Genomic DNA, 15073 nt, shown 5'->3' on the forward strand with positions numbered 1-15073 from the left:
AAGGTCAGAAAGAGGGAAGTGCAGAGATAGAGATTGTGAAAATTAACCTACCTGTGAGTTCTCTAAGTTTTTACTTGAGAACTGTTAAGTACATCCTAACTAATCTTAATTGCTGTTACCTGGAGTCCCCCAAAGAGCCATGAAATATAAAACATACAAGCTGTCTCAAGTCAACCTAGTGACTTGCAGTTAAAAGTGGTATTGCTGAAACAAGAAGATTTTGGGGGATAATTCTCCACGGCTGTCTCGTGTTTCTGAGTGTCCAACAGACAGTGGCACTGACTGTGTTCCAGACTATCTTTCCATTGCTGTGTGTATGTGTAGTGGACATCTTGGAGGATAGAGATGGAAGTCCCCTCCAGAGCAAAAAGTGCACATTGTGGAAAAACATGGTCGATGTAAAGGTTCAGACTTCTTAAGCTCATAAACCACTGGTGACCAAGTGTCACCTCTCCCTCAGTCCCACCCTGTTGAAACTGAAGCTCAAGCTTGGGGAACAATGCAAGAAAATGCTAATTCTATGGCTATTTCTATTCTTGGGAGTACCAAAATCCTTTGTCTCTTGACCTTGAATTCTCCCATCTTCCATTAACATCTAATACTGTGGCAGGCTAACTTGATAGTTTGCAAACAGGGTAAAATCTCAGATCCTTTGTGGTTCTTGAAAGAATGCTACATCACAAACTTTTTTTTTAATCAATGTTCTAGGTAACCTTTTCCTAAAATGCAGCAATGCCACCATGTGTTAAAATAGCATATTGCTATTTAAAACGTACAATTTCATTTGAAACTTCAGTGTAAAATTATAATATTCGAAAATGTGCAAGAAACTAACCCTTACTTTTGAAAAATCAATATAAAGCATAGGTAGGTTGGGATGAATATACAAAAACACAAATATGCATTTTTAAGGTACACAGAAGGGTACACAGAAGCTCTTTCATTTTCCTCTGCTTTTCTCTCCAAGTCACCCTGTTTAAAAAAACTGTACACTTAATTCATTACATACTCACTTTATGGATTATCCTTGGAAAAAACCCTAATCCTGAAAAGGTTTCCCCTGTCATTTAGCACACTCAGCAATCAGTAAGAATAAACTTGGGAAATGACAACTAATTTTAACATTAGACAAATGGAAACACAAACAATAAGAGAAATTTATGGATGCAAGTCAATCTGAGTGTGGATCACTGTTTTACGTGTGTGTATGTGAGTGTGTGTGCGTGTGTGTGTGCGTGTACATACATACTATTGCTATCATCTACAAAAGCTGTTAATCGAGAATTCTCTATGATTCAATTTTATTTACCTATAAAATTTTAAACCTTTTATACTCTAAAGAATTAAAATTGAGCAAAGAATATTGAGATGAGTTACCTGGAGCAAAGTTTGTTGTCCCAAAGAACTTAATGGTACCAACTCTCTGGCCAACCACCAACACCCTATCTCCAAGGCGGAGCTCCCCTTCACGACGGCTATTATTTGCTATAGATGTTGCTGAGGAATTCAAACCTGTTGGGGTGGTGGGTGGGAGATAAGAGGAAAAGAGAGAAAAAAAAAAAAAACAAGGAGAAAACTCAAAAGGCATATTAGTCCAAAAAGAAATCACTATGCATTCTAATGAGTTAGCTGGAAATTTCGACATCAGATACCTTTCATTATATATGTATGCATTTCTCACAGGGAAGGCCAAGGCACACAGTGCAAAAGTGAAAGGGTTTCCTGAGAAAATTATTGCCATAGGAAATTCACCACTTGATTCCTGGTAGAATCATTCTGCCAGGACTACCTGTAGTACTCTCTACTAGGGACAGTACCAGCCAGCTTTTTATGTGAAGCAGTAAATAGTTTAAGCTTCGCAAGCCATACTGTCTGTGTCACAGTGACTCAGCTCTGCTGTGGAAGCATGAAAGCAGATGTACATAATGCATAAAGGAACAGGCACAGCTGTGTTTCCATAAAACCACCACACTTACAAAATCAGGTGGAGGTCAGATTTGGCCATGGGGCTGTAATTTGCCAGTCCCTACTCTAGCAAAATGCTAGAATTATTGTCGTTTTACCTGGATTCAGTGTTAAATGATACACACAGAAATGTGATTTGAAGGTAAAATTGCTACAGTAGTTAATACAATATAAAAATACAGAATTTAAAATGCTCCAAAATCTAAACCATTTTAAGCTCCAATGCACAAATTCCCACTCAGGTTAAACTGCCAAAGCTCAAGGGAGTTTTAACACTCAAAAATTCTCAGATTTCAGATTTGGGGGCTTAGAGATTCTCAACCAGTTATCCAGGTAAATATTCCAAAACCTGAAAAAAAATAAATCCAACACACTTCTGGGTCCTAAGTATTTTGGATAAGGGATAATCAGTCTATAACTCAATCCAGTTACTCCCAATTTATTTCCTAATTAAAGAACAAAACCATTCTCTACTTGATTCAAACCTAAACCCTACAATACACCCTATTGGATATCAGAAGTCCCAGAGAAATACCATCTCCAAAGCTATCCAATTACCAAGGCTGGCAGAGAACAGGTGGGCCCCTGGGCCCGGTCTTGTGGGCATGTGAGCAGACTGAAGACCCAACCCCCTGGGAAGTCTGGAGAACCCAAGGTGAGGGCCTGGGAAGGAACATAAGTCACTCTGTGAACAGAGAAGCTGAAAACACAATGACAAAGGAAGGAACCTAAGCCCATGGGGAAGGAAGGTCCTGGGCCCCCCTAATAACCAAGAGTTCATAGCACTTTATAGTTTACATAGTACCTTTCATAAAAGCTAAAATGAAAAATAAGACACAAACCAAGGAATTATCTGAGACGGTGTTTGCAGCTCAAAGGTGGTACACCCAGACTAATAGAAATCCTTGTCTGTCCCCATCCGCCTGCCCACAATGGCCAAAGATGGCAAGATCAAAAATGGGATACAGTGAGGCCAACCCAGAACACAGCTTCCTTCCGCCCCTCCCATTGCCCTAATCCTTCCTTTCTGCTCCTCTAATTCTTTAGCCTGTCCTTCCATTATTGTCCATTCTCTGAAGTTTACGTTTCTTTCAAATGCAAACAAATATAGGAAAAGTGGAATATCTACCCACACTCTGGACAGATTTATTAAGGAAATGTCACTAGGGTTCCAAACACACCTCCATTCTCTGTCCCCCCTCCCTTTGAAAGGTTTTCTTTCCCACTCTGACCACTGTCTTCATCTTCACTATCATTTATCTACATAACACTCAAATTGATAAAAGGAAAAATGGTAAGCGTGTAGGCCCACTAGAACTATTACTTATAAAAGCTAAAAAAAAAATAAAAGGTGATTCTATTCTCACATACACATGTAAAAATCAAAAAAAAATATAAAAAATCTAAATACTAAATGAGGGGGACCTTAATCTATAAATAAAATACACACAAGTAGGATTGCATCGTTGCAACTTCTCTCCTCTGTGCCTCACTGTGTTAAGGAGAAATTGGTCAGGTGAACATTCGTAGGCAAAATCTCCAAGTTGGGGTCCCCGGTTTTAGGGTCCCAACTTTCAGAAGTATTATGTCAATGTTACTGCTGGGTGTTTTGGTTTTCCCTTTTTCGTTTTTTCCCATTAATATTTTAAAATGAGAAAAAAAATTACGTAATGAACATTTTCTATAGTAAAATACTAAAAGGAGCACAAGTATTAAAAAAGAACTACGGTAATTATCATGAGGTTATCATGAGGGTCATTAAGAATAATTTGGAGCTGGACATGGTGGCGCATGCCTGCAATCCCAGCAATTCTAGAGGCTGAGACAGTAGGGATTGCAAGGGCAATTTAGTGAGACCCTGTCTCAAAATAAAAAATAAAAAGGGCTGGGGGTGTGGCTCAGTGGTAAAGTACCCCTGGGTTTGATCCTCAAGAACACACACACACACACACACACACACACACACATTTACACACACAAAAAAAATCGATTTGGGCCTAAATGGACAAGTTTCTGGACAAGTTTTCTGTTTAAGTAAACTGCAATAAACACAATTTCAACAAGTCTAAATAATTGTTCTGTGTATCCTCACATACAGCTGGAGAAAAGGGGACTGGACCCTTAGCCAGTTAGTTAAAAAGTCACATAAGGACAGGCTGCCATTGGCATCTTGGAAGGGGCTGTCTGACTCTGTCCTACATAGTTTTAAACAATAACTTGAGTAAAAGCAGAGAAAACATGCTTTTTAAATATGAAGATGACACAGAAGCATGTGAGAAAAAATGCCATTAATATGTTTTAAGATGGCCAAAATTCAATACTGCTCACCTAAGGATTTGACAGGTAAGGCAACTTAAACATTGCTGTCAGGCCGTTTGTAACTATGCAATCTCCTTTTATTCCCTCTTTTAATCCAGTCCAGTAGTTCTCTAAGTCTATCTACATAAGAAATGCAGTATAGGAATTTATCTCTTTTAAAGAAGACTAACAGGCAAGACACAAGAAACAAAATTCAGTTGGGATGAAACCCCCAGGAGCAAATTTAAGTGAAAATTAATGCAATATCTTATATCCAACAGCAAAACGAAGAGACCTGGCTTAAGGCCCAGGGGGGAGACAAAGAAGAGTGCAAGTAGTTCAATCTGACTGCAGTAAAGAGTTCCTTCTACACATTTAAAAAGAGCAAATCTACTTACAAACAAACCAAGATAAAAAACACCAAGAAAGCCTGGTTGAAAAAGCCATAGATACCAGCACTGGCTCGAGATGGCAGAGAAGGGCTTTTGCTCATGGTCTTCTTGTTATTGCTGCTTGCATTCGCTTTCTTGGGGTAGCTCTGTTTGTGTTCCAAAGAAGATGTAGAGGAGGAGCTGCTGATGGATCCGTGCAGGGTAACTAAAACAGGAACACAAAAGAATACATTCAAGTGCAGAAAATAAGAAGTGAGCCAAGGAGATGCTTTTCTAGGCAAATCCTTCTGAAATGCTCCATTTAGCTTCCTCAACTGTGGATTATCTAGTGTTAAATTAAATACCTGATGTCATCCAAATATATTGTAATTAAAAAAGACTTTGGGCACATGCCTATAATCCCAGTGACTCAGGAGGCTGAGGCAGGAGGATCACAAGTTCAAGGCTAGTCTCAGCAACTTAGCAAGTCCCTAAGCAACTTAGCAAGACTCTGTCTCAAAATAAAAAATAAAGGACAGAGGCTGTAGCTCAGTGGTAAAGCACCCCTGCATTAAATCCCCAGTATCCCCCACTCCAAAAAAAAAAAGATTTTATAACACAAGTAATTGTTTTTTAAGGATTCAGCACAATCTTAAATAGGAGGTGCTACTGTATCCATTAATGTTAACTACCTATCTAATCTGACCACCATACTCACCTCTCACCTTAGGTAAATACTGATAGTAGAGTTCTATTTTATTTACATTTTAAAAAAACACAAAAAATGCCATTAATATGTTTTAAGATGGCCAAAGTTCAATACTGCTCACCTAAGGATTTGACAGGTAAGGCAACTTAAACATTGCTGTCAGGCCGTTTGTAACTATGCAATCTCCTTTTATTCCCTCTTTTAATCCAGTCCAGTAGTTCTCTAAGTCTATCTACATAAGAAATGCAGTATAGAAATTTATCTCTTTTAAAGTACACACTTTATTATGAGCTGCTTAAGAGATTTTCAAGGGTAATTTTTACCATACTCATTTTTCCCTTACCAACTTTAAAACTTAACCCCCATGGTAAGCTGTTTTTCTATGATATTAAAATTCCACCAGCAAATTAAATTTTGAGAAGTTATAAATTATATTACCATCTTTCTCTGTTAAAGTTTTCAATTCTTCACTAGGAGGCAACGAAAGTGCTGATTCAGAAGCACTCTCTTTTTTTGATGTCATCAATCCTAGGACATGAAAATAAAGCACTTTCAGCAAAAGAGAATTTTCTTTAACATTAAACACACAAAAAACTGTATTTGTTTTAAAAGTACATGCATTCCTCTTCATCTAAATCTTATCTTCTTCTGAAAACATGCTGGATAATAAACACAGAAACCAATATTTTACCTTTAGAGGAAAAAGAATGCATCTGCAGCCAATATGAATGCTCCAATTTCATGATCTGCTAAGGATTTCCAAGGAATACAAAGCATGTGCCACCCAGGTGCCTCACTGACGGCTGACACACCCTCTGGTGAGCACATCTGCACCATGCTGTCAGGTACAGCAAACTGAAGACAGGACATGCAGGGGCCACAACTCACTGGAACCTGCAAACAACTAGTTCACCAATGTTTGCATGCAATTCATTGCAGGAGTTATTCTGTGCAGTGAATTTGGGGTAAAAATTTTTGCCAATTATTATAGCAATTCTTCACTTATGAGAGTTCAGATGGTAAGAAGTCCTGTACTTTGTCATTGGTATTCTGAAAATGACTACCCCACTTTATCACACCCTATTCCCACAAAACTTTTACGTGGAGCAGGGAAGCTCTTAAATAATAATCTGCCTTTTTAAGACTTTTGTTTCAACTGTACAGAACTAAATAATTTAAATAGGAAATCAACAGGCTACACATAATTTTAAGTTCTGTCTGGTAGAATTCTATTTACTTATGAAGCATTTTTAACAAAGAACTGTCCTTGGGACTTTGAATATCACCAGGTACTCAAATAAAGATTAACAAGGCATGGTCCAAATGGGAGTTCATAACCCACTTGAATCAAAGTGTGAAATATGATATATCAAGAACTATGTAATGTTTTGAACAACCATCAATAAAAAATTAAAAAAAAAAAAACAAGGCATGGTCCATGCCCTGAGGGGGTAGGTCCTGCTCGGTTCAATATGGATGGCACGAGTAAAATGTGAGAATACTCTTCATGAGGACAGGAGAAGGAGTCAGTAACTGCTGCTGTAACCATAAATGAGTGCGACATCAACAAGGCCACAACACACTGAGATAGGCCTTGAGGAACAAGTGAGATCTTTCCCCAGAACACTGGAGGTACGGTCAGGAAGAATTAAGAATGGAAGCTCAGAATGGAGAGAAAGTAGCTCTTGCAGGAAGACAGAGCACGGTAAGTACTTGGCTGGAATAGAGTAGTTTTGGGATGGAGAAGTAAGACTAGATGGACAGGTGTCAGAAGACCTCCCAGATAAGAGTGCCTGCCTAAGGAATGGAAGCTCTTCTGTAGAGGAGGAGCCTCCACTGGGCTTTAAAAAGGAGGACTGGCCTCAGCAGAGTCCTGGTTATGTAACATTTCTCCAGCTCAAGGTCTAAAAGAAAACCAGAGGTGGAGAAGCTGATTGCAGAAACTTGGGGAAACTATGACAGCAGTCAGGGATGAGGGCCTGAACTAGACAACATAAATGTAATGGGAAGACAACCTGCAGGGTAGATTTCTTATTTCTTAATAATTTAATTATTATGTTTTTCTGTCTTAATCATCCATTTGGTCCTTTTTTTTGAAAGTTTTAATGGAGATCACTGTAAATTCATGTTGTACAAAGTAATATAAAAGATCCCTGTACACTTTGTCCAGTTTCTCCAAAGATAATGTTTTACAAAACTATAATCCCAAACCAGGAAACTGACCTTGATATAATCCAGTGATCTTACACAAATCATCTAAGGTTTACTTGTGTGTGTGTACACACAATATATGACTCTTCACGTCTTCTGTTTTCTCTGCTAAAACTGTCTTTCCATTTGTTTCAAGAGAGCTCACCCTTAATTTTTGGAGCATAGTTACAATTATTCTTTACAATTATTCTATTCTTTAAAGTTTTTATGTGTTAATTGCAACATCTGTATCATCTTGGAGTTCCCATTTGAATGTTTTGTTATTGGACAATGAGTCATGTTAAACCCTTTGGAGAATGTTGTTTTGTTGGTTGGTTTTCTTTTGTTTCAGCAGAAGTCACATCCTGGTTAGGTTCAGGCCAGAAGTTTCTGCCCACCTTCTGTGCGCAGCAGTTCCCATGGCCACTGAGTTTCCAAAATCTCTTCAGTGACATTCAAATCTATTTTACGTGCTGTGCCACCAGTAGTCAGTTGTGCCTGGGAAGTAGTCTAGCCAGAGACCACTACCTTTAGTCAGATTCATACACACCCAACCTGGGAACAGGCCTGGGAGTTCCTGTCTAATATGTGAAGGTCACTCTCTGGAGCCCATCTTCTCGTGATCTCCCTGACAGCTCCAGGACACTCCTTCCTCGCATCCTGAGTACAACACCTCCCACAGTTTTCATTTCCCTACTCTGTCATACACTCTCCTGAGATGGATTCTGCCTCTAGAGTCCAGCTATGAATAAAACAGAAAGAACTCTGGGGACTCCATGCATGTTCTTAGGACCACAGTTTCTCCATTCAAAAACAAGGGTTGCCCTTCCTTGGGATTTTAGGTACCTGTTCATCCACTGGTTGGGGTGGAAGAGAATTGAAAAAAAAAAAAACTGTAGTGAGATATTTTTAAAGGACATAATTAAATAGAAAATTATTCTAAGTGCATAATTAAAAGACTGACTATTGTAAAGATGTCAGTTCTTTTTAAATTGATTTAAGGTTTAAATTTAATACTAATTAAAACCACAGCAGATTATTTTTTAAAAGAAACTTAACTACTTATTCTAAAATTAACAAGGAAGTGTGATGTATAAAGCCCCAAAATAGGCAAGACAATTTTCAAGAATAAGGTGGGAGGCTTTCCTCTACTGGATATCAAGATTTATTAATTTTAAATTAGAGCAATTATGAAGTGAATTTTGACACAGCAATATTCAAATAGCCCAATGGAACAGAATAGAAACACCACACCAAGTTTTTGGAGACAATTCTCTCATCACATTTGAAAGTCTTTCTATTTCAGCTGTTAATGAGTTAACAAATTATTTATTGAGCCCCTAATTCTATGCTATGTGCCACACTGAATAGAAGACAGAATATTCTCACAGCTCATTTAAAGATTAAAATTCTGCAGAGAGAATAATAGATTTGCACAAATAAAGCAATCAGTGGACAAAATCCAAAGTAATAACTCACAATTGGGAAGCGTGGGTAAAAAGTAAGTACAAGGCCAGAGAATAAAGAGATTAGGTAAAACAGAGACCCTGGGCAAGTTTCCTTGGAGAAAGAGAGTGTGGATAAGGGGGTCAAGCCCAGCAAGGACACCCCAAAGCAAAAGTCACACCTGTGCCTAAGATGGGGCTGAAGGAAGGAACAAGCACAATGAGTGCAGAGACAGGGAGAGATTCCGCAAACCGCGGCTCAACAACAAAAGAGACTGCAGCAGATGAAGGAGGACTCTGCTGGTGTCAGGAGTCCGGGCATGGTGACAGGAGTCTCTGCATGTCCTTGAACAGGTGAGGAACGTGAAGTGAGCCTTTTTACACAGGTTTGTTGGAGGTACCAAAGCCAGCTCTGAGTTAGATTATGGGAAGTTAGAGGTACGGAGACAACGGGAAAGGAAAGGGAGGGACAAATCTGAACCACCCTTGTTAGAAGCTGAAGCCTTTAAACCTGACTGCGGCTGGGAAACACAAACCTGCAGTTGTACTCAATTCAGGTTTCACGGCTGGCTAAGGAAAGAGAGCAAAGCAGCCTAGACATTTGGAATCCCAGGAATAAAGCAAAAACACTGAGGAGGATTGCCACCTTTCTGATTTGACCTACCAGTATTCACTTTTGAGGTGATGTGACCTACATCAATTTTCTGGGACCTGATGAGAGGCACGGCTTTCATGGAAGGAGCGTGTGTTATGTTCTTCCTTCTATCTTTTGCTTTACTTATCTTTGAAAGAGGTGCAAATATACCTAAAAAACAGTGAAGAATTTAGGTCAGTGTTAAACAATTTAAAGCATTTTAAATAAAGGGGCAAGTATAAATGCTTGGTGACATAAATCTGCAAGTTCCTTCTTAGAGCCTAGTATAGGTTCTGTAGTGAGGGGCGGAAAAGCAAGTAAAATGGTACTTGGCCTCAAAGAACTTACAATCTAGTTAAGACTCACACCAGTGATGGTTTAAGAGCCACATAAGAGATAAATAACCAGGTGGTAAGAAACTGGGGGAAAGGGAAATGATTTAAAGTAATAGTGCTCTATTATTTCTAAGCTACCGGCAAATAAATATGCAGTATATAATATAAAAACCTATTCTTCCATGTCACTTTATCAGGATTTATGTTTTTCTCACATTTTAGCCTTTTATGCCATGTCTTACCTCTCTTCCCAGACTTTATACCTTTTAAAGACAAAATTCAAACATTACTCATCTCTGCATTCCCCATTGTGCCTAATTACAGTGCTTTACATATGGAAGAGATGCATTCTTTTGCCTATAAAATATAGTTTTCCCAAAAGGCCTGGCCCTCAGTTCCTGACAACTGGAAGCAACCCAAAGTGTGCTGAGGAGAGCAGGGTGGGGGCGGGGGTGGGGGTTGCCTGTCGCAGCTGGGAGCACAACACTCCTTCAGAAAGGAGTCAACAGGACAACAAAATATCCAGCCCAAGTATGCAGAGATGGCAGAGAGCGAGAATACCAAGTCTACCTCCAGGGCGTTTAAAAAGAGAAAGTGAAGTCATCATATATGGAGGTCACACTCTTTCATTTATTGTTTACAACCTAACAAATACATATTATGACCAAAACGTAACATATTAAAAACATTTTGTTTTACAGCCAGGTAGAAATGCTCAGGACAGTACAAAAACCGAGTGCACTATTCACAGATAAAAAGTGTCCCCTGGATCACTTTTCTGCTCATCTTGAAATGCTTTCCTGCCTTGGATCCCACACCTCGCCCTGGCTTTCCTGACTCTCCTTCTTTCACTTATTTGCCATTTTCTCTCTCCTGTCTCCTACCCATGAGCTTTTCCTTGTCTCTCTACTCTTCTCAATTCTTACAGCCTAACACAGACAGACAGACACACACATACACACACACACACACATTAAAGTCCTACGATGACATCTGATATTGCTGAGGGTTTGAAGACACAAATTGTTGCTCTGGGAATGTAACTTTGTACAATCTTTCTGGAACACAAAAATCCTGACATAATCAACCTTATGGAATTAATTGTAAAGAAATAATGATGCAAAAAAAATAAAATTAAATTAAAAAAAAGAAAGAAATAATGATGCTTAGAAGTGCATACAAAGATTAAAAGTTTACATTTCTGTAGTATAAGGAGAAGACAGATTTCAAAGTCAAAACCATTTCTAGTTACTAGAATGTCCTAATTTTTAATTTACTACTATATCTCAATCACACTTTCAGAAATTAATCATGAGGAAATAATCCAAGTAGGAGGAAAAGACTGTACACCTAAATATGTCCTTCTTGCAATACTCATAAGGAGGAGAAAACAAAGTTGTCTGGCAACAGGATAAATCGTATCTGTGAACTATAGTAGTGCCCCCCCTTATCCACAGTGGACACATTCTAAGATGTTCTGCAGGTGGCTAAAATCACAAGCAGTACCAAACTCTGCACGTATTGAGTTATTTTCTTATATATACTGAGCTCCATAAAGCTTAATTTATAAATCAGGCACAGTAAGAAATCAACAACAGTAATAATAAAATAGGACAAGTGTAATAGTATACTGTAACAAAGGTTATGTAAATGTACTCACTATCAAAACCCCATCCTGTATTGTACTGTATTTCTTGGTCTGTATCTGACCATAGTTAACTGAAGCCACACAAAGCAAAACCAAGAATAAGGGAGACTGCTGTGCTGTATCACCACTGACAAACAAGATGATTATACAATAAGATTGAAAACGTGAGAAGTAAATCAAGAAGATAAAAATCAAGTTATATGTTTTATACATTATTAAAATACAATATTAACTTTATTAAAAAAATATTCCATGTGTAGATATAGGTAAATAAATGGGAAAACTGAAAATTAACACACATAAAAACAGTATGAATTATTTTTCTAATTTACTTGATTAGTGTCAGTAATATAGTAATAATGGAGTTCAATTAGTCATTTTTTTTCTGAATCTCAGGGAGAATATATGGTTTTTATTTCAAGGTCTGACCAGAAATTTTCCATAGGATAAAGTGTATTTGTTTTTTAAAAATTAAATATTTTATTCAATGAATTAAAAAGATATATATAGCATATAAAACCTCATTTATAGAGCCATCCCTCTTCTTGATTTTTTTTTTTTTTTAGCTAAGCAAGAATAAAACAAAAATAAAGTTAAAGCAGAGCCTGGATACCAAGTCCACAGTGAGCACAGTATACAAGTCTAGTTATCTGGTCACTGAAGGCAACCAAAGTTCTGATGAGATTTTTCCTGGATCTTGACAGACAACTTTAAGGTTTAGCTAAAAATAAACACATAAAGAAGAATTATTTTCAAAAAAAAAGGAATAAAGCTTGGTGTGGGGACCCTCGCTTGTGCTCCCAGCTGCTAGGGGGACTCAACAGGAGGATTGTGAGGCCAGTGTGGGCAACTTAGGGAGATCCTGGCTCTAAAGAAAATAAAAGGGGCTGGGGATGTAGCTTAGTGATAGAGCTCCTGGGTTCAATCACCAGTACCACAAAAGTTAATAAATAAAGAATAACAAATTTCCAGATAAATATGTCTTTAATTCCAGTTCCTCCCAAACCCCCACTAAAATATCAAGTAGGAATAAAAACAGTATGAACTCTAAAAGAAAACACTAAAAAAGAAGGGGAAAAAAATGTTCAAAGCTTCCATGAGAAGGAAAAAGGTCAAAAACAAAAGGCAGAAAGACTTTGAAACTTCTGACAATACTGGAAGCTCGAGAAAGTAGTTGGCAAACTATGGACCCAAGAGACACCGTGACCACCGCCTGTTCTGTAAAGCTTTTCTGGCACAGTTTCCATGCTGTCTGTGGCTGCCTCCTCCCTACAACAGCAGAGGCAAAGCTGTAGCCCACAAGACCTAAACCACTTACTACCTGTCCCTTTACAGAAAGTTCACCAAACTCTACATTAGATAATAGAAGATCACCTTCAAAATACTGAGGGAACATGTGCTCAACATTTCTTATCCCAAACCATCATCATCATGCAATACAGGATGGTAGAAATATTTTTGATTGATTGATTGATTGATTGCAGTACTCAGGACCTTATACATCCTAGGCAAATGCTCTACCACTGAGCCACAACCCAGTCCCGGTTTTATTTTTTATTTTGAGACAGGGACTTGGTAAATTGCTGAAACTGATCTCAAGCTTGCTATCCTCCTGCCTTAGCCTCCCAAGCTGCTACAATTACAAGCATGCACTCCCTGCCCAGAAAAATAAACACATTTTTAGAATGGAAAGTCTCAAAACATTTTATTTCTCATGCATCCTTTGTCAGAAAGCTACTGAACAGTAGGCTCCTCTAAAACAACAAGAAAGAAACTGACTTAGAAGAGAAAAGCAATGAATCTCTAAATACTAAGCCAACAGATGTTTAAAGCTGGAAAAATCAAGGAAGAGTCATATAATATACTATTTATAAACATGGATACTAATATCAGAAGATACAGCTAAAAGGAGTTGAAAAAGCTTTGGCCGCTAAAGAGCCAGACTCAGAAGGCAGGGAAAGATAAGTCAAAGGAGGGTTTTGATTCATTTAATAAGCTTTAGAATATAAATCAACTTATCAAACTAGGTTCATGTATTCACTTTGGTAATTATTAAAAGACATTAAGCCAGTATTACCACCGAGTATTAAAATTTATTATAAAACTTCTACAATTAAAAAAAACTAATATGTGCTAGAATCAAAAGATCATTAGAAAAAAGTAATCCTGAAACAGACCACAGCATTTATAAGAACTTAATTTGTAATAAAAGAAGGGAAAAGGACAGATTTCAAAACAGAGAAAGAGAAACATTGCTCAGAAGAAACAAATGTTTTAGCTTCTGGTTTGCAGGGGATTCACCAACTCTCCTCCACCTTAAGTACCTTAGGGAGCCTGGCTGAGTCAGCAGGAAAGGTTACTCCCACCTTCATATATCCAACACAGGATTCCCACCCCAGCAGGCCTTGGTACCTAAAGCAGGACTGACTGTTCTTGGGGTGCTGAGCTGAATCAATACCTTGGAATGATGGGTTTGGAAGTCCAGATGCAATTTCTAGACAAACTATTTCCCCTAAGTCTGATTTACATCTGCTCTGTGTGTAGCTAAAGGTTTTTGGTCCTGCCCTTAGTCTGCTTGACAGTTACCAGAGGAAAACTAAAATTAAAACCTTAATCTTACACCACTAACCAGTAAGCTTTAAGTGAATTACATAATCACATGTAAAAAAAATTAAAATATTCAAAGTAATAAAATACATTGTTACTAACCTTTGGATTAGAAAGAACTATCCATCAAGGAATGAAAGCAATACAACAATTTATAAAGGAAAACCTTTTCGCTGTGTATAACTAGATGCCCCAAAACACTGCAAACAAAGTTCAAAGGCAAATGACAAATTGAGCAAAATATCTATAATAAATATAAGGGCCAATATTCTAAATAATGTATTTTCTAAAACTCATATATCAGTTTCTTTTTTTAAGAAAACACTAATATATCAATTTAAATGGGCAAATAATATGAATAGACAACTGCTAATAATACAAAAAATACATATAGTAAAACAAAACATTTTAAATGTTCTATTTTGCCACAACCAGAGAAATGTGAATCCAAACAGAAATTTTCACCCAATTGGAAAAATTAAAGGAAATAGAGCCATTAAAAAAAATCCCATTTTCAAATAATACTTAAAGATTCAGGGAAATTATAATAGGATGTCAAGTAAAGATGCAGAACATGTAACTACTATATTCATGATCCAAATTTTGTGGGAGAAATACTAAAGAGAAAAAAAAAAAGTACAGGTGATTTTTATTTTCTTCTTTCTCCTTTTTTGTTTTTTAAATTTTACATAGTGAGCAAATTTTGTAAACACAAAAAAATTCTTAGTAGACAAATCCCCAAGGCTCCGTCCTAAATGTAACAAAAAAGAAACTAGTAATTTTGGTAAATTTATAAGAGCCAAGGGTTAACATCTGTTGAGTGCTTCTACAGAGATGCTGATCTGAGGCAAGGCCTGCAACCTGACTGCAC

General features: G+C 37.5%; 1 protein-coding gene across 4 annotated transcripts in view; it reads right to left on the bottom strand.

Moving 5' to 3' along the window:
- Positions 1-15073, bottom strand: part of Clip4 (CAP-Gly domain containing linker protein family member 4) — a 96598-nt gene that overhangs the window by 16046 nt on the left and 65479 nt on the right. For all 4 annotated transcript variants that reach the window (XM_048804601.1, XM_048804603.1, XM_015479806.2 and 1 more), the window contains exons 9-12: positions 9643-9783; positions 5782-5871; positions 4717-4860; positions 1378-1512 (exon numbers count right to left, since the gene is read on the bottom strand). In XM_048804601.1, the coding sequence (XP_048660558.1) occupies positions 1378-1512; positions 4717-4860; positions 5782-5871; positions 9643-9783 (510 nt within the window). The remainder of the gene's footprint in view (positions 1-1377; positions 1513-4716; positions 4861-5781; positions 5872-9642; positions 9784-15073) is intronic.

The sequence above is a fragment of the Marmota marmota genome, unplaced genomic scaffold (assembly GCF_001458135.2).
Source record: "Marmota marmota marmota unplaced genomic scaffold, marMar, whole genome shotgun sequence".
Taxonomy (NCBI): domain Eukaryota; kingdom Metazoa; phylum Chordata; class Mammalia; order Rodentia; family Sciuridae; genus Marmota; species Marmota marmota.